This window comes from Ixodes scapularis, unplaced genomic scaffold, assembly GCF_016920785.2.
Source record: "Ixodes scapularis isolate PalLabHiFi unplaced genomic scaffold, ASM1692078v2 PGA_scaffold8__174_contigs__length_109621045, whole genome shotgun sequence".
Taxonomy (NCBI): Eukaryota; Metazoa; Arthropoda; class Arachnida; order Ixodida; family Ixodidae; genus Ixodes; species Ixodes scapularis.
In genome coordinates this window covers 104,551,723-104,576,694 of record NW_024609883.1, presented here as the reverse complement: position 1 = coordinate 104,576,694, position 24,972 = coordinate 104,551,723, and the positions used below count along the sequence as shown (strand labels likewise).

The window sequence follows — 24,972 nt, the reverse complement described above, 5'->3', positions numbered from 1 at the left end:
AACAGCAGCTCTGATAAAAAATAAAAAAGTGTAAAAAACTATAAATGTGAACCACATCCACGCACAACAATGGACGCAACTCCTCTCAAAAGCACCTCGAAATGTTAATAGTCGCCCGAGAGCTGGCAAAAAAAAAAAAAAAAGGAAAAGGACCTGCCCCTCTCGTTTACGAGAAACGCTCCACAACCGACACACCTTCAAACGTGGCACCAAAGCTTCCAACGACGGCTGGAAGCCCCAACAACCGTTCGCCCGTCACTAACCAACACGTCCCCTCAACGAGAATAGCCTTCTCTGCCATCGTAGAGCTAGATCGCAATGACACGTCGAAAAGGTGACGGAAAAATCAAACAATCGGCTTAAAGCACTTAGCTCAATAAAAAAATAAGCACTCCAAACTGACCATTCGAATTCGCCCTAGGAAGTGGCAGTGCACGATCGAGTCGCGGTAGAAAAAAATCCACACTTCCTCTTGCAGTTGCCTGCTGAGAGTTTCCTAGTTAAAAAGACGCTGAACATGAACAGTGTATGGTCGGAAACTGTGTGCAAAGCTGCCTCAATCGCCGAGTCGGCCTCGAGTTGACAATATCCACTTGGCTAACGTCTCTTAGCATACTGAGCTCAAGTGGTGAGAGCTTCAACTGTACAACACTGACAAACCACATGAGAAAAGTTCTGCATCTGGTGCATTAATAATCGAACCGGATTTGGCTCCAATTACTCTAATTGAAGCGACACACGTCAACATTTCAGGTTATGCACTCCGTATGTCTGTAGATACTACTCTGTTTCACACTTGGCGTACAACGCTGTCAAAGCTACTGGTGCAAGCATGAGGCTCGATCTCAATAATCTGCATGCGTGCTAGCACAAACGGAACCATAGACAAAGCCACGCGCTCGCACCAGTAGCTTTGACAGCGTTGCATATTAAGTATAAAACGGAGCATACACGAGGAAAAGTATATGTCCGAAAACTACGAGATGAAGTGGACGCAACAGCTCGATGCTGCGCCGCAGCACGCATCGATCCCACGCAAACAATGTAAATGTTTAAAAATCCCTTCATAAAATTACAGAGAGGGATATGATAGATTCGACTTCATAGAAACTGGCCGCCTTATTTCTAAGAGGTAGCGTACCAATGAGGCTTCTGTTCTTTTGCTAAGGACGAAGATGACCGTATTCACATTCGCGGAGAAGTCCAGTCCCTCTTGGGGCTCGAACAGTCTCGTATTCCGGCTAATACGTAACTCAAATTGAGATTCAACGGCTCCCAATCACAGGTATGCTCTAAACGGCAGGTGAAAGCACGGGCACGGCGTTCGTCTCGCCGACTCTGAGCCGACGGCAGGTTCCATCGAGAGTTGCGATGGGCCTTGGCATCTCCAGTGTTTTGAATGCTGAAAAAGGAAACATAGCTTCAGCACACAAACTTATGTTACATCATAGTCTAAGTCCTGAGACATCGAGAAATATAATACAGTGGAACCCACTTATAATGAAAACGAGAAAACCAGAAAATTCAGTCGTTACAAACGATTATCGTTGTACCTGGCCTAGAAATGGATTGTTTCTAGTCTAGAAACTCTTGAAACTGAAGGTTATAAGCAGTACATAGTTACATGTGGTGTCGTTTTAAGTGGATTGCACTGTAATAGACAAGAAACTTTGTGTTGTTTGTTAGTATTTTATTTCTCAGTGTCTCGGGGTTTAGACTATTATTAGAATAGAAAGTTGGGCGAGTTGGTAAGAATCCATTTGAAAAACAGCGCAAAAGACACACGGACAAGAAGGAGAGACACAGGACGAGGCGCTGACACGTAAACGGCGATTAAGGCAGATAACCACGAAGGGTCCGAAAGAAGGTGAGGAGAACATAGAAAAGAGTTCTTTGTAGTAGAAATGAAGCTTACTAGAATAGAAAGTTGGGCGAGTTGGTAAGAAGATTCTTACCAACTCGCCCAACTTTCTATTCTAGTAAGCTTCATTTATACTGCAAAGGGCTCTTTTCTATGTTCTCCTCACCTTCTTTCGGACCCTTCATGGTTATCTGCCTTAATCGCCGTTTACGTGTCAGCGCCTCGTCCTGTCTCTCTCCTTCTTGTCCGTGTGTCTTTCGCGCTGTTTTTCAAATGGATTAGACTATTATGTTTCCTAACCAGCTTGCCTGCATACTTTTGCTTCTTGCAAAACTCATGTTGTCTACTAGACAAAACTAAAGTACTTGTGTTACTAATCCCAATTTGCTGTACACTGCCGGTTACATTACCGGTGCTACTCCACATATTTCTACTCAAACACACAACCAGCGAGATCCAATCCACTGTGAACAGTATATTGCATTGACACGTTGAAGCACCTGTTGAAAGAAAAAGAAAAAAAAAAATCCACAACATTCTTTTTTTAACGTGTGCACAAATTTGTTTGAATGATGCTTCGACCCTTTTGCGCAGCTTCACTGCGGAAAAGTCGTACCCGCAACACCGCCAACGGGATGCAGCTCTGAAATTCGTAGGTTGACTGGAGTGAGGCGCCACATGCCACCAATTCTACCTCTATCAACACGTTACCACCTGTACCTAGTTCGGGTTCTCACCGCTACATTTTAACGCACCGCGGTGGAAGACCACCTCAATCACCGTACGGTCAACGCTTTCCGTCTGCCTGAGTCAATCAGAAAGCCCCTCTCCTGAGGGGTTGCATAATTTGTGGCACCAGCATTTGAATTTCTACCTGTGGCTGCTGCAACGGTTTTCTCTGCTCTCCGTCCTCATCACGCACTGTGCGGAGCGCGGATAGTTCAGATGCGCCAACGCAAAGTTGGAGAAATCGACACATCGGAACTGGAGGATCCGTTTTGCCGTCAGTGTTTCCTACGAGGTCGTTCGATCGCTAGAAGTATGTGAGGTCCAAGCAACGTCTTGGTTTTTGCTCGAAGCTTGCGCGCTCATCCGGGATGCGGCGTTTGGAAATGTGCGGAAGACTGGCACCCTGGATTTTTGTTTACTGCAGGCAAGTTCTAGCTGTGTTCTGTGACAGTTACCTGTCTGTACATATATTTAGTCGTAAGACAGAAAAAGAAAGCTCAATGAAGTTGTCCGCGAAGATTAGAAAAGTAAAACTAAACCTTTTTTTTTTTATAAAGGTGTATATTTGTTGATTTAAGTTTTAACCTCCTTGAGAAATTTGCAAATTAGTCTCGCTAAACATGTAACAGTTTAAAACGTGCCGAAGCAACCGCACATGAAGTGAGTTTTGTTTCTTCTACATATTTGCAGAAGGATGCTGTTATATCTACTTATCAGAAAGAGTTCACCTCTCCCTGCGCAGACTTCATCGAGGTACTCTTTAACAACTCTGCAATCCAGTCGTGGATGCCTCAAGGTCCAGTGTCTGCGAAACTGTATTGTTCTTTGACGAATACAAATAAAACATCGGCAGATTTCTTTTGTTGTTTAATATAATGCCGTGTACCAGTAACTCTGCGGGGTCGTGCGTGTTTCGAAGACAGCTGTTGAGCACATAAGCTCTACTCAAATGTTTCGGGCTCAAACAAGCTATCTTTGAAAATTGCAATCGAACCAGAGGAGTCAGAGTAACGAATGGTCAGAACATAGAACATTGAATACGTGGAATGGAGGGAAAGAGAGAAAAAGGGGGAGCGGGGAAAAACTGAGGCAACTGCGACCCGTGCGATCGGCACCGCCAGTGCCTTCTGTCGGCACCTTTGTGCAGATTTTACTTTCTACCCAGACCTAGTTCCCCATTCTGCCGCAACGACCCGTGTCGCTAGTTTTTCGCTACCACAGTGAAGGCTAGAGCTGCACACGACTGACACCGCCACCATGGCTGTCGCTTTGCCGCAATGCACCAATGCCGCAGGGGGAAGACGCACTCAATCAAGATAAACTCATCACTCGCAACACTTAGAAAAAGTTTAAAAAATATTAAAAACAATTTCCAACGTTATCATTTAGTTTTTGAAAACAAACTCGAATAAAACCATGTCCTAATCGAGGGTTGAACTCCCCCAAAACTTGCACATGTCCTAACTTGTATGAAATGCACGCTTGCAGTGCACATTTAGTATACCGTCTGTGCTAAACAATGTAAGCACTATTCTCGTGGATGCATATTTTAGCACAGATGCAACGTTCGTTTGCTAACTCGAAATGTCGCTAATTTGTCACCCAGTTACACAGTCAATAACTGCCCCAGACATCCCAAACCGCTCACTCCAATGGTCCGCAAGAAGCAGACGCTCCACCCACCTTTCGGACTTTACAATCTGGTGAGCAGGTAGGAGAAGCCCAAGGACAGGAAGCTTCCCAAGTGGATCGCGGTGGCACTCGTGTAGGCCGATGTGCCCTCCCCTGAAACGAACGCAAGTAGGTAAGACGCAACGTCAGCACCGTGAAACGCATCGGGAAACCCGACGAGCTCAAAGATAATCTGCTCGTCCCCCAAAGAAACTATATAACGGAAACTAATGCTATACTTCGTTTCACCTTAGGTCCGAGCGCGGACGATGTTATGAGCCGAAGGGCCAATGAAACAGCGCAAAAAGCACAACGTCATGGCGTGCTTTTTGTGCTTGATAGGACTAGCCGGCAGAGGAGCGTGCATAGAGAGACGGCGAATACCGGCTAGTCCTATCAACTGCAGAGAGCACGTCATGGCGTTCTGCCTCTTCCGCTGTTTTATTGGCCCTTCGGCTCATGACATCGGCCGCGCTCGGACCTAGCTGAAATGAAGTATAGACAACCTAATAACACCAGGGCTTAAAGATAATCTAAGAGGATTATCCATCTTGGAGTCCACCCTTTCCCGCTTGTTTTAGCAAGGGACCCACCTGTCCGTTGGGCCTGTCGCAGCAACATGAATTCACATTTGCAGAAACAGGTGCGTACAAACAAAATCTGATCCCCGTTCTCTGCTTCATGAATGATCGGTATTTATTAAACACTAATAACTAAAAAAAGAAAAAGAAAAGCTCGCATTCGGTTGTTTGGAGGAACCTGCACAGAGACTCTGTCGCAATTCCTGCTGGTTTCCTCTTACCAGTACCTCACAGAAGAGTGGCAAACCCTGATGAAAACTACAGCAGAATAAGTCCACTCTTTTTCTGCTACCAAGGTTCGATCCCCCTCCCCCAGTTAAAGCTGTACTCCGGCAATTTCTTCATGATCCCCGATTTGCTGAAAATGTGCTAAACACAGCAACGAACATCGTTAAAATAGTATACCAAATATTAGGTCAAAATGTTTCTTTTTCAACAAGTTATTGAATTTACAATTTTGGTCCTCACCATATTTTTCAAACTGAGTCTCTACTGGCAACAGCAAAAAGTGATGCCAGTGGAAGGCATGGGTTCGCTTTTCGGGCTGTAGATTTTGTTCCCAACTGATTACAAGCAAGTTCATGGTGTCAAATAAATACTTTGGAACCTCCCTCCAGTATGCACGCACCAGCACGGAACAAATGTTTGACATAGCCCATTTTTTAGACTGCTTGCTGGACTGGCAAGCCTGCCTTCCACTGACGGCACGGCACTGAAAAAATGCGGGCATATTTGAATGTTGGTTTTTTGCAACATTTTCATTTTCCGATTTCATAATAACTATTATGAATTTCGCGCCCTAGAGGTCGTCCTCGAGGATGACCTCTACGACGACCTTGAGGACGATGCCTAGAGGACGACTTCTAGGACGACCTCGAGGATGACACCTAGAGGACGACGTCTAGGACAACCTCTAGGACGACCTCGAGGACGACGCCTAGAGGACCTCTCGGACGACTTCTAAAGAGACCTCGAGGACGTCTAGGACAACATCAAATCTAGGACGACCTCAAGGACGAGGCCTAGAGGACGACGCCAAGGACGACCTTGAGGACGATGCCTAGAGATGATAACAAGGGATCAGGACCTCACTATCTAATAATGCCAAGGAAGGCTGACTCACGCTGGTTGCCCCCTCTTTATTTTTATTTATCCAGACTTGCCACGACTAATGGGGGGGAGTTTTCTGTCAATATCGGCGGACACATTTTTTTCCCCCGAATCCTAGCGCATACAGCTTCGCTGTAAAATTTCATCGAGAAAGGAGACACTTACCGACGCGGAACTCCCAAGGCGGCGACGACATCTTGCCATCCCCTCCGTAGCTCCAGGCAAGGACGCGGAGCTTGTACACCTTGCCCGGCACCAGGCCCGTAACGATGGCTTCCAGGTCCTCTCCATCCAGAGCCTTATAGACCTCCTTGGCCGAAGTAAGGTCCTGATCCGCCTCCCAGTAGCGGACCTTGTAGCCCTGCGGTGCCGCAACAAAGGCACAAGCGGAACAAGCTCTCAGAGACAATGGCAGGATCACTTGCCGGCGACGTGACACTTCAACGATGTCATCGGCACCACAAAATTAAACAAGAGAACTTTTGGACGAGCCAAGTTCCTGGACGTGCCTGGATGGACTCTTCCTCGATGGAGGGCAGGACGCCGCGCCAGGTGACCTTGACGCTGGTGTCCGAGTGCGCCCGGACCTTGACGCTGGTCGGGGGCCTCAGGGGTGCCGCCTTGAAGGTCTTGGCCACGAAGAACTCGCTCTCGGGGCCCGAGCCCGCGTCGTTGTATGCCATCACGGCCACCCGGTACTCCGTATTGGGCTGCAGCCCCACGATGAGCCCCCAGTTCTCGATGCCCCGCTTGAGCAGCACCAGGGAATCGAGCTCCGGGTTGGAGTCGCTCTTCCAGTACTTGATCTGCGGCAAGGCAAACCGGAAACATGCTCCGTCAGGCTCTACTTCGACACGCCTCAGAGACATCTATGGACCGACACGCTGCAAGGCTCTGTTTACCTACACGGCCGGGAGGCCACGCATGCGCAGCAGCTATGTGGGCAAAAGCGGCCACGCTCTTCATGTTTTCGCCATTACGTTCTATGGCGTGCGCTCGTTGTTGACGTTGTAGAGACACTTCTAGCTTTATTTGTGCGTCGTATTTTCTGCCAACGTATGTCGTATGTTATGCCTGACTATTTGAGCTCGCTACCCGAGCCTGAACGGCAGCGGTATCTAGACAAAATGTGCGTGGACAGCGTTGCCTTCGACGATCCATACGCCGTGAACAAAACCTGGTGCAGTTCCAACGCAAAATTGCTGCCATCGACGTTGACCGCTCACGTCGTCGTTTATTTAGTTTTTTCGCCAAGCCAGTTGACGGCCGACACGGTGCAGGAGTACAAGTCTCTCTAGGCCTACGATTACCTCCAGCCAGTTGCCGCACTATAGGCGGGATCAGCAGACTGTGGGTCTGCGGAAGTGAATTTATTATTTAAATAAATACACACGGCATCTTGAACTCAAGGTATGATATTTTTCCTAACCTCATGACCACAAGGCATGACAAGCGGTAACGCCTTGTCCGTTCTACAGTCTTGGTGCTAACATATTACAAGTAACGGCATTACCGGTAACACATTACTTTTTTCAGTAACATAGTAACATACTCATTACTTTTTCAAAACAGTAACAAGTAACTTATTTACGTTACTATTTCAAGTAACGGGCAACATAGTTATGTTACTTGTTGCTTCTTCTTCCCAAGTCTTAAAGGAATTACACTTCAATTTTTTCTGTGTTTTTAGGCATTTTTAAGCCACGTAAATTTCTGAGTTTTCCGCGTTTTTCTTTGCATTTTTTCTAGTGAGTATTTAAGTGAAACCGTAAAAAGAGATAAAGTAATTATGTTCAGTTTCTGCATGAACATAATGTTTCTTCTTAAAAAAGGATTTTATGCATACCTATACCGTCAAAAGAGTAAAACGAGTTAAATCGTAATTAAAAAGTAACGCAAAAGTAACGTGCGTTGCTTCTTATCGGTAACAGTAATGCGATCCTTTTATTTGCAAGTAACGAGTAACGTATCTCGTTACTTCTTTTAGGTAAAGCCCACAACACTGACGTTCTATCGCCGATCTTCTTTAGCCTGATAGCGGGCGTAGCGAGCTACCAACGAGCGCTTGGCCGGTGCTTTGTTGCTCGAACACCGTGGAAACAATATCCCGGTGGTCTCGATCAGACGACGGTTTTCCTCCACATAAGCAAGCCTCAAGACAGAGATTGAAATGGAAGCCACACTTGTCTTCAAGAAAGCACTTGCCGCACGAACGGGTGTCCACGTGAGGCGACCATTATTTTCGATCCACGGATATTATCCACCTTGCGTGCCTTTCAGAGTCTGCCAGGAACTTGTGGAAACTCACCCCGCTACTTTTGCTGTACCTTTTGGTGCAATTAACGGCTACACAGCTTTGCAGCATGCTGAAATGCTATGACGCCCTAGCAAAACGTGCACCCTTTTGCCCACACTACCCAGCTCTGGCGCGATCGCAGCGCAGCTCCGTGACGTCAAGCCAGCATGTTGGTCTATAGAAGTGAGGAGAAATCGCGGCGATTTCTACACGGAGCAAGCACCGGGCGACAAAAACGTTGCGCCGTTGCGATGGAGCACGGCGACGTCGGCAATGCAGCGAAAAGAACGCTGGCTGGTACAAAAAATTTTTGTGCGACGATGCATCAGCAACTGTAGCCGAGAGTCTTGCAATTGGGAAACGGTATGTTCCCTCTACAATCCTGGGTTGTTGAAGCGTAACAAACCACGGCTGTCTTTCGGTTAGATGACACGCCATCTTGGGTTATCCTGAAGTCGACTTGTTCTAGCGGGCGACATGCTCTGCCCGTTGGCCAAGCTCTCCCGATATAAAAAGCTCCGATGGGTTAGAGTGCGTTCCCCTAATCGCCCCTTTTCGTTCTTGTCCCTAAATTTAGGGGACATGCACCGGTGTCTGCAAGTTTATGAAAATTTCCGCTTGCAGAAGACAAATTGAATAAAACAAAGTGCACCGTTTCGTCTTCCCTACAGGAGACATCAACACACCGTGGGGGGCAAAACGGCTGATTAAAAGAAGAGATGGCACGCACGCAAGGAGCACGGGCACACAACAATGAGAAGGCATTCGAAGCTGAGTACTGAACAGTAGTCATGTGCGAATAGTGGATTTTGAGTTGGAAGCGAATAGTAGCGGTTTTGGCCCAATATATTCTAATTGGATATTGAATAGTTTCTGCAAACCTTTCACTACCGTGCTCCATGCTTAAACAAAAATTCAGCTGAACTCGCACAGGTTGTTCCCAACCTACTACTAGTCCACTTCTAAGCTCAGTTAATTTTAATATAGCTATATTTATGAACTGTGCCATATAAACGACAAAACTGTCACAGATATCCTAATCGAAGGGATTTATAAACATGCTTGCTACATGCAAATATTCTATCTCCAATTTCAAGTCTGACAAAAAAAAAAAAAAAAGCACGAATGACGAACATGGGTTGTCAAGACATTGATGACTAACTCATACACTTGCATAATCGCGGTGGGTTAGCCCCGTTGAGTGCGCTTCTTATCGAGCACCTGTGCACTGCGGGGAAGCAATACCCGCGGAGCCCGCGAGCTCTGCGGGTATTGCTTTTCCGCAGTGCACAGGTGCTCGGCGAGAAGCGCACTAACAAGACTAGTCCGCCACGATCAACAATTTGAAAAGTATGAATATCTCAGCTTATCTCGAAGTGAATATCGAATAGCGTATTATTCGAAAATTCGAATATTCACGCAACACTATTAAGCAGACATCCTAGCATCGGGTTGGGGGGGCCGCTCACCCTGTGTCCAATGAGCTTTCCTCGAATCTTCTCTCGGGTGATGTCCAAGGGGGTCCATGTGACATTGAGGGCGGTTGAGTTGTGGGGCAGAGCAAAGACCCCCGACGGCTGCACCTGGGGCATGCCCTCCGCCGAGAAAACTGTCACCGCATCTGAGATGGGGCCATCGCCACGCACGTTCACCGCCTGCACTTGCACCTGTGGACATCACGCGACGTTTAGGGCTTGGCAGTATTCGCGAGATCAAATGTTCACCGCACTCTTAACGAGGCTTATGACTAGGAGTGTTCCGTATATTCGGTAAATACTAGGGGTGTGCGAATATTGAAATTTTCGAATATGAATATTAGGAAAAAAAATTTTAATATTGAATATGTTTCAAATGTAGTAAGATAGTAAGCTGGGCTAGTTGGTATGCATTAAATATCATGATGACGCGCTTCTCTTCCATTCTCTTCTTACCTCGTCTGTTCTGTCTATTTGTGAGCAGTCTATCCTCATGTTTCGAATGTGTCTGTACCATTAAGAAATAACAAAAAGAATGCAAATGCTTTCTTCACCTTCAAAACTGAAAATGATGTTGACAAGCTCAAATAGAGGAAACTATACTGACTAGGAAGCATATAAACAATGCAGCTGGTAACACAGCTATTATATATCACCCCTCAACTGCACATGAAAGCAGGCAAAAGGTGCAACTGATAAGTTATACAAATAAACAAAATTAAGACTGTACAAAATTGCACAGGTCTACATAGCATGTAAAAAAGCAACCTGTAATGTCACACAAACAACTGGTAGTGACCTTTTTTTCAAGAAAAAAAATTGAAATTGCCCTTGACTAGCCAGTAAGTTAGATGTCAGCTGCTAATGAAATTATTGCAAAATATCATACAAGAAAATTAATTGTTCCCCATGTTCAGTACATAGGCACTTTCTTTTCTCAGTGAAAAGTGCTCCTGCAGCAGAAAATACCCTTGCTCCTGCAGCGGAAAATATAAGGTCACTAGAAAAGTGGCTCACAATGGCAGGCTTGACAAAACAAAAACCAAAACAGCTCCTTTGTTGTGAGTTAATACATACCACGTTCACACAATTCTTAATGCTCACTTTTCTCCACCAAAATCAATGCCCAAAACTACATGCGCATTACAAACAAAACCAAAATCCAAAACTCAAAAGAAAACCGCAATACTCATTATAAGGTGACTAGCCCCGTGGCCATCGTGACCGCTTGTTTACACTTGCCATTTTGGTATGCATATCACGGGCATTTTCTCGCATCTACGGACTCGCGTCTGCCCTTTTAAAATGAAAAAACAAAAAAAATATTCCACTTGGAGGTTTTATTTAGATGAAAGGCCATCACGCTGGCTGACAAAAATAATGACGGAGCAGCTTTGCGTGGCCTTGCAATCCCAGCGAACCGACGAGCCCGCAAAGTGTTGTCTGAAAGAGACCCTCCGAGAGGTGCAAGAGGCACGGCACCTAAAACGCTTTAGATGAAAGCAAACCTCTGGACAGCGAAGAGCCATCGTCGGTCAGATTTCAACAACGGCGACTAGTGCACAGCATTTATTTTTATGTTAGCGTGAGTTTCCTAAATTCTGTTCTATGAGGTATCTGTTCAACCTTCATTATTTTATCTGCGCGGTAGAATCAGCAGCAATTTAGTTTTAATGCGAAAGCATTAACTCTCCCATGGAGCGCAGCAAGAAATTTGTAACCCCGAAAAACGGCTCCTAAATTTCTTTCCTCAGCAAAACGGCAGTTAAAATGCCTGCGACGCATCATAGTTCTGAGGAATGCCACCCCACAAAGAAGCCCCCTTCCTGGTGCTGCGGCCCACGTGCCAATAAAAGGGAGAGGCCGGCGCGTGCGGCCACCGCAGAGGCCGGTTTTTGCGGAGGAGCAGAGTGCACTGCTTGTAGGAATGCACCGTGTGTACGATAGCTTTCGCATTCCTACATGTAAACCGTCTTAAGCGTCCTCCTGTAATTTTTTTTACGATTTCGGATTTCAGGCGACTAAACATGGCTTTTAAAGGGCAACTCCGCTTCATTTTTGATATTTAGAAAACTATGTAGGCCCTCTTCAGTATCATATAGGAAGACCCCATGTCAAATATTACGATCTAATTCCGTTTATATATTTAATAAACTGGCCATCAAACCTTCAAGCGAGCCAAGTCGCCGAAATCTGCCAACTTTAGCGTGCGGCGCAATCATCAACGCAGTCAATGCCACGGAGTTGGAGCGGCCAACGTTGAGCCACTACGTCAGAGGCATGACTACGTCATTCTCACGTTTTGCTTGTTTTTACTTCTCAGAGCGAAATTGAACGATGACGTCATGAGTTTCTCCTCCCGGTGTTGGCTGACCGGGCATTCACGTGATCACCGTAACACGGATGCGCTAGTTTGCGCTGCCCGGCGCGCTTATCGGCCTGTTTCTCCGCTCCTTTTCTCCTCTTTCGTCTTCTCCCCTTCCCCCTCGCTCCTGGGCCATCACCGTCCACGCCATGCAAAGCGACCTGCCCGCGTCCAATAAAAAAAAAAAAAAAAAAGAACTGCCCGCGTCGCGTGTCTTGTTTCTCGCTCCCTTCCGAACGTCACAAGACCACGTGGTTCGACGTGACGTGGCCATGACCCTGGTGACCCGAGACCAATGTTGCCTGACGCAACCGAAGTTTCGGTTTCGGTATCTGCTGATGTTTAAATTAGGGTTACACAAATAATATTCCACATTTCGCGAATCCGAAGACGTAGAGTTGTTCAGTAGTGCTTTGTGAATGTGAATCACATGGAAGCCTAAATTTTTCGGGTTTGAGCGGAGTTGCCCTTTAAGGAAGCTCTGGGTGTTCGGGTCATGTCCTGCATGTGGATTATTTACTTTTTGCCTGAATATTCGTACATTGCCTGAATATTCGGCCATAACCGAATATTCGGAAACTTCCGAATATGCAATTCTCGAATCGAATATGAATCGAATAAAAAAATATTTGATTTATATTTAAAATCTCGAATCTTCGCACAAAGCTAGTAAGCACCAACTAGTCCCCAAAATTCAGCCCCGAGTCGGTTTCGTCGAAATCGGAAAAAACCGACAAACGACGAATAGGAGCTCTCCTCATATAAGAAAAAAAAAACAATCTTCGCAGGAAGAATATCTTCGTCTACAGCTTCATTTTTTGTTGACCCAGAACGCAGCACTGTCCACGAGGCTGCCTCCTTGCTTCGGAACAGCACACTTCATCTCGTTTTTTTTAATCGGTACCGGGACATTTTTTTAGTGTTTGGGCACGTTCCCTGGAAGTTGGGGAATCTCACTCCCTATCTTCCTCGACGTAAGCCCCCCCCCCCCGTTTGGTCCGACACCGAAAAACCACAAATCTGTGGAAAACAATAAACCTGAAAGAATACCCTTCATCAAGAAAAAGATAAAACACGAAACCCCAATTTTTTTTTCGCTCCTCAAATTGTATTAATTAGCCCCACGATCTACATACAACACTTGCGTAACACCCTCGGTGCAGAAGATATTGACATATATAAGTTGTTATAGCATTTAGGTTGTTTCCGACTAATTTGCAATCTCGCTGCTTGTACATCGTTGCCAAGGCATCGAAAGTTGTTATAGCATTTAGGTTGTTTCCGACTAATTTGCAATCTCGCTGCTTGTACATCGTTGCCTAGGCATCGGCTGGTCGTGAGCGCAGAAAAGAGACATGAAACGAAATGAAATTTAAAAGAAATATTGTCGGAATTATTACAAGTTGACGGGGAAAGAATGCGGCACTCCGGTCGTCGATGCAACCCATCGCCACCCACCTCGTAGGGGAAGTAGTAGTTCTCCTCGCCCACTGGCACCACGTAGAGCCCGACATTGCCCAGGTTGCGGAGGTTCTTCTTGCGGGGCTCGCTGCGGTCCCCTTTCGGCCGGTAGTACACCTGGTACCAGATCTCCGGGGAGTTCCACTCCTCTGGTGACAGACGCTGCGATGAGAAGAGGGAGCCGAGTTTAACAAGGGCGTTATTTCGAGTTGATTTTCCGTCCCCCTTCGCGTGCTGGAACGCGGCTTTGGCTTTCTTCCCTACCTGCGGACGATCTCTGTTTTGCTTTTACTCTTGCACTCGTTTGTGAGTTGGCTAGCATGAATTGTAGTGTCTTTAACCCTGCGACGGTCGAGTTTGTTTTTTTTCTTTTAGGGTTGTTCTTAGTGGTTAGGTTTTGTTAACAAAGGAATAGTTTAAAAGAAGGGTCGACGCACGGGTTTTTCCTTAATTATCTAGCGTGAGCATGTGAACAGTGCTTGCAGGCTGTTTAGATATAGAAGCATCAAATAAAAATGTTTAAGGCAAAAAGTTGTCACTTTCCTTCCATTCTGCTTCATTTTGGCACGTCCGCTTCAGCGACGTTCCGGCGCATTCAGATTCTTAACTGGAGATACTTTACAGAGCTTCTCCGTCGAATGATGAACTCTCGTCCTCTGAATTTAATTACAAAAGGCGTTACAAGAAGTCCGAATTGAAAGAGCCGGTGCTCCCACTGGCACTACCACCGGAGCGGCCGGCATGCGAAGTGAGCATCACACGTGCAAAGCGTCATATTTGGAAATTAGAAATAACTCGGTAAAGCGAAACACTGTGCTGATATAACAATTATAGCTCACCAAAGACGTACCACATAGCAACACCTCCCACAGTGCACGCTATTTAGCATTTTGGGCCGTCACTTTCAAACGTGTAATCATCAACACACATGTTGGCGACGACCGCCAGAGGGTTAAAGGGTAACTGCAAAGAAAAAAGACTATTTTTAAACAGCCTAATTGGGACAAGCATATCACAAAATAATTTTTTCGCCAAAAACAAAATTTTTTACAGAAATATTTATTGCACGATTGATTTTAGTTTGCGGCTATTTCATCCAATTTAAATCGCGTGCCACAAAGGTGGTATTATATGTCACGTATGGCACTATACGTCCTGGAGTGACGTATAACGGCCACTCCGCGCGCGTCGAAAGAGTGGGAGTTTCAAATGTGGAGAAGTTGCGACTCCGACTAAATTACGTCCTGCGGCATAAATATTGCTAGAAAAAGTTTGTTTTTTTGCGGAAGATTTGTTTTGTGGCATGCTGGTCCCATATAGGCTGTTTAAAGAACACTTTTTTTCCCTGCAGATGCCTTTTAAGAGATGCTATGGGGGCTTCGAGATTGTGTTTTTATGGCCATACTCAATCTATGCGTCCTAAGCATCCCAAGAAAGGTAAAATTACAGTCACGTGCGGCCTCCTTTATTTATTAAAAGGCGACCAGACATTGTGCTACACCCCATTTCTGAGATATAAATTGGAAATGAGGGCACGTCGCGACATTTGGTTGCATTTTCTTGTGCCCCCGTTTTTGCAATGTTTGATTGCAAAAAGGGGGGCACGGATCAGACACCGGTGCTGCATCAGCGATCGGCCGGAACTCGCGTTTGATCGGTGAGGACACAAGTTGTAGCCAAATGCTGACTCTGCGCACAAGCAAACACGTACAGAAAGGCAGACAGAAACAGCTGGACGAACACAGAAAGACAGAAAGAAGACAGGGAGACAGAAACGGACCGCCACAGTTCGCGGTAGGCGACGCAATCGGCGAGCGAGAGCCACTCACCTCCCAGGTGATGGTGAGGGAGCCCGCCTTGCCGCCACCGCCCCCGACGTTCCGCGGCGCCACGTACGGGGCGTCCAGCGCCGTGTTGTACTGGGGGCTCGGGTCCGACGGCTGTCCGACGCCGAGGTCGTTGCCAGCAATGACGCGGAACTCGTACTTGCTCCACGGGGAAAGCACGGGACCCAGTTCCACTCCGCGCCGGCCGGGGGTCATCCGGCGCTCCGCGGCGTACGTGATGTCTGGAGGACGCAGGGGATAGAGTCCATAGGCCGTTCCGAAAGTAGCCTCCTGAGAGCTGTCATCTTTGTCTACTGGGCTGAGGAATACGTTCCGAGCATACATAGTGTACACCGCACAAGCGTCCACTGCCCAGTGACTCGACATCTTTTTGCCTCGGTAATGAACGCCGGAAAGGTGTACACAGAGTGTTACAGGTCGAGGGGCTTGCCGTTAAACGAGCGGGAAAAATCGGCGCCTGCACCTAACGAATTCAAATTCTCACCAAAGCTGTATTTTAGCGGTGGTTTTTGGTTCATGAAATTTCAAGGCGTAGCTCAGTGCCTGTGAAAAATTAGAACATTCTTGACATTTTGAATGGCACTGGTGCAGACAACCAAGTTGCCCAAAAGTTGCGTTTGTGATGCAATCTTTCAGATGCCACCACCGTCTCTTTCTTTCGCCCGTCAGTAGATGGCACCACGAGCATGACTCTTGGACAACTCGGGCTGTCTGCGTTGGAGCTCGCCATCAAAAGTTGTTCTATTATTTCGCCTGAACAGAGCTATGCCTTAAAATTTCAAAGGATAAAACTTACCACTATAATACACCTTTGACGACAATCTGAGCTTGTTATGCACAACGAGCACCGACTTTTTTTGGCCTATTTGACGACGATCTCTTCGACTCGTAAGGTACCAGACCCTTCCGACTGGTACCTACAACACCTTATGCGGGAAACCACTCACTGATAAGCTCCCTCCAGGTGCCGTTGTGATTGGTGCGGCCCTCGATGGCGTAGCTCGTGATCGGCCTGCCGTGGTTGGTCCCGTCCGCCCACTCGATGAACCCAGAAGTCGCGTTGAAGTTGCTGCCCAGCACTGCACCGGGGGGTCCAGGGGGACCTAGAAACACGCCATACCTCTAGTTTCTCCGCGACACCTTCTTTTCTGCTCGTTCCACAGCGCGCGTGGCAAGTTTAGGTTCGGGTGAAGGCCCGTTACACACTTGCCTTTGCTTAAAACCCGAGTTCATGTAATCTCTCACTCTGACGCACTGTCACCATCTATGAGGTCGCCCCAGAACTGCATTTCACTAAAGGGCAGGTTTTGCACAATTTGCAAGATCAAATGCATGTAATACTATAAATCAGAAATGGTTATTTATAAACAGGGATTCATGTTTTTGGGGGCGTTTTTTCGGGGTTTATTTCTTTACATCGGCTCGGAGCTTTTCGGCAACAAATATTTGTATCGGAGAAAAACTTAGCGTCTATCAGGGCTTGTGTGAAAGAAAATAGGACACGGACATCGGATTTCACAACCTGCAGGAAACATATGCTTCGTTCTTAGTACTTCTCAATTTTTTTACCTCTCTTTACTCACTTATCCACACTGCTCTACAGACAACAAAGAGAAGGCAAACAAAGCCAGTGTGATCTTCTTTCCCTTTGTTAAATACAATGCCAAGTGTAGTAAAGTTGTACTACTAGTAAGCTCGTAGCACTGGTACAGACATTGGAGATATTACGTTTTTTTACTTTACTTAATTTATTTGTTTATTCTGGTTGCCCCGCATTACCCATGAACATTATTGTGGGAGATTCCACTTAACTTTTATTATGTGTAAGAGGTAGCAATGATCAAGGTATCCAACATACCGATGACCAGCAGCTCTGTGTTGGCGAGCACCTTTCCGACGGACGTCTTGGCGATACACGTGTAGCGGCCAGCCTCGGCAAAGGTCACATTGTATATGACCAGGTAGCCGGGCTTTCGACCCTGCGGGTTTTATGAAGGGAATGTGGAAGCGGCTAAGTCACATTCTGGCAGTTTGTCCCCTAGCTGTTACACGAAGCAAGGTCTTGCGAGACTACAACAGTACATTTGTGAACTCCTTTATATGGCTATCGGTAGAAAAAAACATTTTTTCCAACATAAAACATCTTTTAAGAGCGCAGCTCTTAGGCGCTTGTTCCCAAGTTGAGCAGTGTCACCGTCAACGTAACCGCGTGACGTCACGAGTGATGTCATGAGGTTCACAAGTGACATCACGAGGGTTACCAGTGACGTCACGAGGCTCACGAGCGTCACAAGGGTCACGAATGACGTCACCCTCGTGACGTTACACGGGCATACCCTCCTCTCCCCTGCTCCTCATCCTCCTCCTCAAAAGCTGCGCTCTAATTCGGCATTACAAAGAACTGCAAACGTCTTTCATTTTTCCCTTTTTACATCTGCACCTTGTAGCCACGAGTGTCAATTCAATCCAAGTACCAATGTGGCTGCCAAATCTCTCAGAAATCTTGGCGAGACAAAAGCGGAAGACACCGAATTGAAAATATTTCTATGTCTTCTTGGTAACGAGTGCGCATGCCACAGAAACGGCAAACTTCTCACTCATTAATGTCGAGCACTTTTACTCTTAGCATGTATGTACCATCCACTGCTGAATAAAACAAGAAAAGAATGACTTTCATCCCTCTAGAAACAATACATTGTCTTTGCTTACACTAGTTTCCAGACCTTGCAACAACTATCTCCCAAACTCCCAATGTGAGTTACCAGACTGACAACTAACTCACAAATGCCTAATGTGAATCACCGGACTCACAAACGCCTAATGCGAGTAAATTCGTGCGAATCCAGAAAGAACTCACGACTCCGTATTGGGGCCAGTCCTGGGGGTGCAGGCGCAGGTCGTTGTGCAGCCAGATGTAGGACAGGTCGAGCATGTGGGGTGCGATCGCCTGGCACATGAGCTCCTCGGTGCCCCCGACGTGTGCCTGTAGCCTTGGTGGCGGGGCCTCCAGGCTCCTAGGCGGCGCTGTTCAAAGGGAATCCGCCCAAATTAACGACGCCCTATAATAACTTGACTATAAATCACAAAAAGGTGCGAGTTGCTGAGCTGACACCGTCAATGAAACATCGTTCCTTTCCCTCCAAAAAATTAGCAACCGGAGCACCCCAATTTAAAAAAAAACCTGGACGTTGGCCAGTTTTTTTTCTTCTTGGGAATTATGTTGTTTAAACAATTTCTACTTCTTTCGTGCATACGCCCTCGACCCAGTCCCAGAAAAAAGCCGCACAATAGTTTCTATTTTTAGAGACTTGAAAGAGGCTGAACTGCAGGTTCTCGTTTTGTCATTGCAAGCTGCATTAAAGGCCGGATACACATCCAAATCCACATTTATGGCTGCAGCCCCATCCCCGGCCGTAACTACAGTTGTAGCCAGATGTATCCGGCCGTGCCCAATTCGAACGATATGACATCACGGTAGCACGCTTACGCAGCACAATGAGGCGGCCTCCGCTGGTCGCGGTGCCGTACTGGTTCTTGGCCGTGCACGTGTAGTTTCCCTCGTCCTCGCGGCGGACTGGGTGGATTCGAAGAAAGCCGTTGTTCAGCACCTGTCGTAGAAAAAGAAAACACGTTCACGACACAGGGTAGGGTGTTGCACTAAAGCATGAAAACAAAAAGGCTCGAGGTAGACCTAAGCGCTTCTTACGAGTTGTGAATGCGAAAGCATGCACGCTGCTCTTCGCTCCCTTCTTTCGTCAGCGGCGTACGGCGTGCTGACCTTGGTCGTGGAACGGTGGAGCCGCTGCCTCGCGGACACGCAGAGCCATCGGGTGAGCGTTCGTTCAAACCGACGCGCAACGGCCAATGGGAGCCTCGTCAACGCGCACCAGCCAATGGGATTGAAGCCAAAAAATGGCCGCATCTCTATGTGGTGAATGATGTTGATTGGGGCGAAGCTCTGGTGGTGCTGATGATACTGATTTTGTTCATAGGTAGTGCTGATGGTGCTGATTTTTTTTTTTATTGCTCATAGGTAGTGCTGAGTTCCGGGTTGCATTTCGACTTCACTGCTTTATGGTCGGTGAAATGCAGAGCCAGTGGTTCTAGCAGATCAGCTTGAATCCGCTAGAAGTCAAGGGAACGCATCTCCACCGCTTAAGTCAACGGTCCATGTCAGAAAGAGAATGTGTGGTATGGAACGTGGTTATATACACATTTGAGCATTTGACCGCAGCGCCCTCTCGTCTATAAACGTTGAGCCAATGCATGCAAAGTTTAACGCGGTTATATACGCATTTGACCGCAGCGCCCTCTCATGTATAGACGTTGAGAGGCTACATGCAACGTCTCATCCATGACATCCTCAGCTCTTGAGTTACTACCACATCTCAGAGCCCCCTACTCGTCCCCCAGTCGTGGCCGAGTGGTTAAGGCGATGGACTAGAAATCCATTGGGGTCTCCCTGCACAGGTTTGAATCCTGTCGACTGTGCAAACATTTTTTCCTTTTTTAAGAAGACAGACGGGATGGCAATCAATGTTAGCACGGACGCCGGGTGGACAAGGCTAGACCCTACGGAGCTTTGCCCCTCAAAATTCATCAGCTTTACTTCACTCCTTTGGGATCGGGGAAACAAGGTGCCGTGTCCAGGCTTTTTGCGTGGTTTTATAGCTGGGAGCTGGCTACACTTGGAGAAAGGATTTAAGGTGCCGTTTGGCGCGGTTTCAAAGCTGATGACGTCGGCTCGCTACACGAGACAGTTAATGCTTTCGCTTTAGAAGATGGAACATCCTAAACGAGCCACAAGTCAGTTTGGTAGTGTATCTCCTTGTTGTCGCCAAACTGCGAATTCCTTCACGGAAAATGTCGAAGCAGGAAACTTGCACGAATTGTAAGGTACACACAAAAAAAGAAATGTCTTCTACAGAAGTTGTGTGCATGTTGCGGTTCCTGCAAAGTCGAGAAAATATGTCATTTTAGATACTTTCACACTTAGCGAATCTTACTTTACTTTGGTATGCCGACAAAGAAGGAAGGGGAAAGCAGATGAGGATGTTCTTTACCTCTCGTCAACTCAATTGCCAAAGCAATCCACGGTGCAGCAGCTACTAAACTTCACCGAGACACAGCCAATCGCGTGGTTTTAAACGAAAATTTTTTTTTATTTCTTCGGACGAGTTTGTTTAACAACATTTTTCCCCAGACAACCCGCCCTCTTATCGTACCTCTTTCTACCCAGCCTCCCTCAAAATTCTACAAATCTCGACCTCGTCATTTTTCATCCGCAGTTTTTCGTTTTAGGAGTCGTTCAACCTCTGCAGGCGTTGCATCTCGCTTACCTGCAGCCTTCCGCCAGTGGGCACCGCGTAGCCGTCCCTGCGCCACGTGAACTCCGGGAAGGGCGCGGCTTCGGGTCGGCAGGCGATCGTCACGTTGCCCTCTTCCGCCGCATACGTCTCGGACTCCAATGGGTACTTCTCAAAGTTCGGTGCCATCGCTTAATAAAAAGAGAATAAAAAAAATTGTGAGTTTAGCGCCTTTGTCACAATTTCCAATTGCAACTGTACAAGTCCGCCATTGTTTGGGCACATACTTTGAGCGTGCAGTAAACATAAGCGATCCGTCGGTGTTCGGCGTAGACTTGGATCCCACACTTTGTGCCCAAGAAATGGCGATGTCCATCGTGGTGTCACGTGACGTGACGATGTCGCGTGACATTCCATGAAATTTCTTTCCATATTCTAGAGAACTTCTATAGAAATCATCCACCGAAATTAAAAAGCTACAGAAATTCAACAGAAATGAAGTCTATAAAAGTTTTGCTGATCGTTACACAATGTCACGGGAAGTTATTAGGGTATGTCACGGAATTATCATTGTAGTGACGTGGCATTGTCTATCTAGCTAGTTTTAGGTATAGAAAAGAGTGTCACTCTCCGAGCGGACAGCGGCAACGGTTCCTTCACATAAGGTGCAAGGTTCAAAAGAACAAGATACTCGAGGACATATCTCGATTCGATAAAGTGTTGCAGCAATCCAGGACTGCTCATTTCCAGAACAGGGGTGGGCGCAATATAATTAGGTTTATCTTAATCCTAGAGATCAAGTCGAGAGACACAGGATGTGTAGTGTGTGCTCGATGCACCAGGTGTTTATTTCAGAGCTTTCATGAGCTCGGGAGTCACGCTGAATTCCGCTAAATTCAGCAAAAATGACCGTGATCAATCAGCAAAAATCAGCGTGACAACTGCTAGCCTAATCGGTGTATAATTATACACTAATTCAGTTTCCCCGCTAGCGAGAAAATGCCTCTCGCTTAAATTAGCAGGATGAAGCAAGTCTTCAAGATTTAGCGAGCAAACTTTTGCTGTACACATTTTTGAGACATTTTTGTAAACAAAATTTTAACCCTGAATATGTTCTGTGTAAAAGGCGGAGGTAGCAACAGTTATCGTCCCTCGGGAATGCTGCATTGCGGCGCAACCCAATTACTCTAAACAAGTTATTTTTTGCGGGCTCAATAGTTAGAGATTTAGGTCAAAGCTGAAGTTTTGGAATAATTAGAGGGTTTTAATTTTTTCGACGCGGTGAGATCTCAATATAGATTCCAATGTGTTTACATTTTACCGGAATCGTTCACGGGACCTATTATTCGCGAATTGTAGGCTATTCGCGAAAATTAAGTCGTTTACAGTACGTCATTTTAAACTACACAAAAAAAGTTTTAAGTTCACACAGCAAAGTCAGCAAAAGTATGACCCTCTCAAAAAATAAATGCATCAAATGCGAACAAGAGATGAGTCGATGAAGCGTCACACCTAAAAAAACAAATGCAAAGGAATCTTCTTTTTTTTTTTTTTTTAAGCTATGTTTACAGTGCGAAAGAAATTTCTAGTTCAGGGGTTCTCAAACTTTTTGGTCTCGCGGAACCCCAGGAAGCCTCAAAAATTGCCAAGGAACCATCCCCCCCCCCCCCCCCCCCTCCATATTTGCCGACCGAGAAGCAACAGATGCACAATTGTAGGCAATTCTGCTTCTGTTGCTTCCCATACATCCCCACCATATCAATCGCGATACCAGTACAAAGTGAGATGAAGGCGCTTTGCATGGTCCTGCCATGCAGCCTGCGGCAATGGGGGGGGAGGGGGGGGGGGGGGGTTGCAATTTGGGTGCTCGCGGAACCCATGAGACTAGCTCGTGGAACCCCTGTGTTCCCCGGAACCCAGTTTGAGAACCCCTGTTCTAGTTGATGCCCGCGGGAGCCTGCGGGCATCAACTTCGTGGGAAAGTGGCAACTACCAGTCACGTGAATGGCCACTATAGTCTCATGGTGCTTGCGCTCTTCCAGGAGCTTCCTATCGGCTCTAAAAGTTACTTATTAATCTTTGTTTTCTGTTGCCTTTTTTTTTTTAACAAAATACTTTACGTATGAGAAACAACAAGTATAAGAAATTCATAGCTTCCGTTTGACTCATACCACTGCGATCCGGCGGCACCGCTGTCCACAGCCACATCACTGGCCTCGAAGCTTTCCGCAGGGAAATTCACTGGTCTTTGAGGTGTGTCCTCATAGGGGCCAAGCCCTAGCTGCCTAATGCATTCGAAAAATCTTCGCTTCAACTCTGAATCCATTGCAAAAGATGCAGGCTACCACTGCTACCACCACCAGCACAGAAACCGAAGAGTACAGAGCGCACCGAAGTGGAGCGGAAGTCGCACGAGGCTTATGCACGTTGTTTAGCTGAGCAGCCAAACCAATCCAAGCGGCTTACCTCTCTTCCATATGGAACACACAGGCGCGAGAGAGAAAAGTAGAAAGGAGGACCGTTACACATCACTTGACAAAAAATCCTCATAAATATAGCTCCGAAAATAATTTTTTTTTCTTCGTAAATTTGTTTTATGACATTTCTTTTTTCCATTTAGGCTGTTTAAATATTTTTTTTTTTTATTCCTTTGCATATGTTTTTTTAATGTGTCGGGACACGGGTGATCTCTGAGACTAGGCGAAGACGGCTCTCAAAACAAAGAATACTTACTGACAATTCTCAGCTGAGCCGAGGAGTAGGTTGATCCCAGCGTGTTGGTCGCACAACACTGATACATTCCTTCGTCTTCTTTCCTCACCAACTCCTCTATTATAAAGATGTTGTTATCCACCTGGCAACAGTGACACAGGGTAACATTTAAAGAAAGGAGCAACCAATTTTTTGGGGCCAGCTCTTAGAACTTAGGTGGGACGTGGCCTCCATGCTGGCTTCACGCTGATGACGTTACGTTCATTTGATGTCGATAGCGTCTCAAAAGGTTCACTGTGATGTCATCATGTGAACACTGTGGTGACATCAGTGTTTACATGATGTGATCAACGTGATAGTCGGCACGTGACACCATTGTGTCACATGATACTATAATGTCACATGGCACTATAATTTCACAAGACACTATGATGTCCCATGGCACTATAATGTCATAACACTATAATGTCACATGGCACTATTATTTCACATGACACTATGATGTCCCATGGCACTATAATGTCATGACACTATGTCACATGGCACTATAATTTCACATGACACTATGATGTCCCATGGCACTATAGTCATGACACTATAATGACACATGGCACTATGATTTTACATGACACTATGATGTCCCATGGCACTATGGTGTATTATGACACTGATTTCACGTGACATTATGATGTAGAATGACAGTATAGTGTTACATGGCACTAAGTCGCGGACCGATTATTCGGACTTCGCAGGGACCGAAAAAACGTCCGAACAATAGAGCACTCCAAAAATTCAGCAGATTGAAAAACTTGCCTTTATTACTTCGAAGTGGGCTTTAAAAAGCCGTAAATAGTGCCTTGTTTCAGGTTACGCCTCCGTTTGCGTTCGGCAACTTTCTGTTAGCTTGAAAATCACTGCCATCTTTTCTAGCGTTATGGTCGAGTACTTTCTGTGCTTCTTAACGACACATCGCGGCGGCAGAACAACAGATGGGGCCATGACGTCCAAGCCAGCGCTGTCCGAATGAGATAAGGCCCGTTCACACTCTTTCGACCGAGTAAGACCGAGAGAGACCAGACTGGTTTTTAAGTCTTTTGCGATCTCTTAAGACCAGCTCCGCTGCATCGCATCCGATCCTAAGAAGTCGCAAAAGGCTTAAAAACCGGTCTGGTCTCTCTCGGTCGTACTCGGTTGCAAGAGTGAACAGGCCTATAAGCACAAATCCACGAGCGCAAAATGGCGACTGGCGACGCGAAGGAACAGAAAAACAAAGCAAAATGATAATCATGATGATGATGATGATGACATGGAGCAAAATGGAAAAAAAAAGGGCTAGCATAGCGTCACCTAGCGGTAGGAGGACTCGGGAGTATTCAAGTAGCGCTGCCAAACCAAGCCAATCCATTTGCAGGCAACATAGAATTCAAAATGGCCAATTCTCGATGGTGTTTTCCGCTGATCGCTCACGACGATTTTGTCCGAATATTCAAACTTTCAGACTTCAAACTGTCCGAAATACTGGTCGTGAATATACACTATTTCTATGGGGTAAGTCACG

The 24,972-nt window shown here is 46.4% G+C and overlaps 1 protein-coding gene across 1 annotated transcript; it reads right to left on the bottom strand.

Moving 5' to 3' along the window:
• Positions 1-170: 170 nt before the first annotated feature.
• LOC121833526 (contactin) lies at positions 171-23,556 on the bottom strand (the record flags this gene model as incomplete). The annotated part of the gene is given in 13 exon segments (XM_042286912.1): positions 171-1,402; positions 4,274-4,375; positions 6,118-6,313; positions 6,462-6,758; positions 9,718-9,915; positions 13,547-13,711; positions 15,379-15,617; positions 16,344-16,499; positions 17,255-17,375; positions 18,254-18,420; positions 18,884-19,004; positions 20,736-20,893; positions 23,436-23,556. Coding segments are annotated over 12 exon segments (2,031 nt in total), but the record flags the coding sequence as incomplete, so codon positions are not given.
• Positions 23,557-24,972: the final 1,416 nt, after the last annotated feature.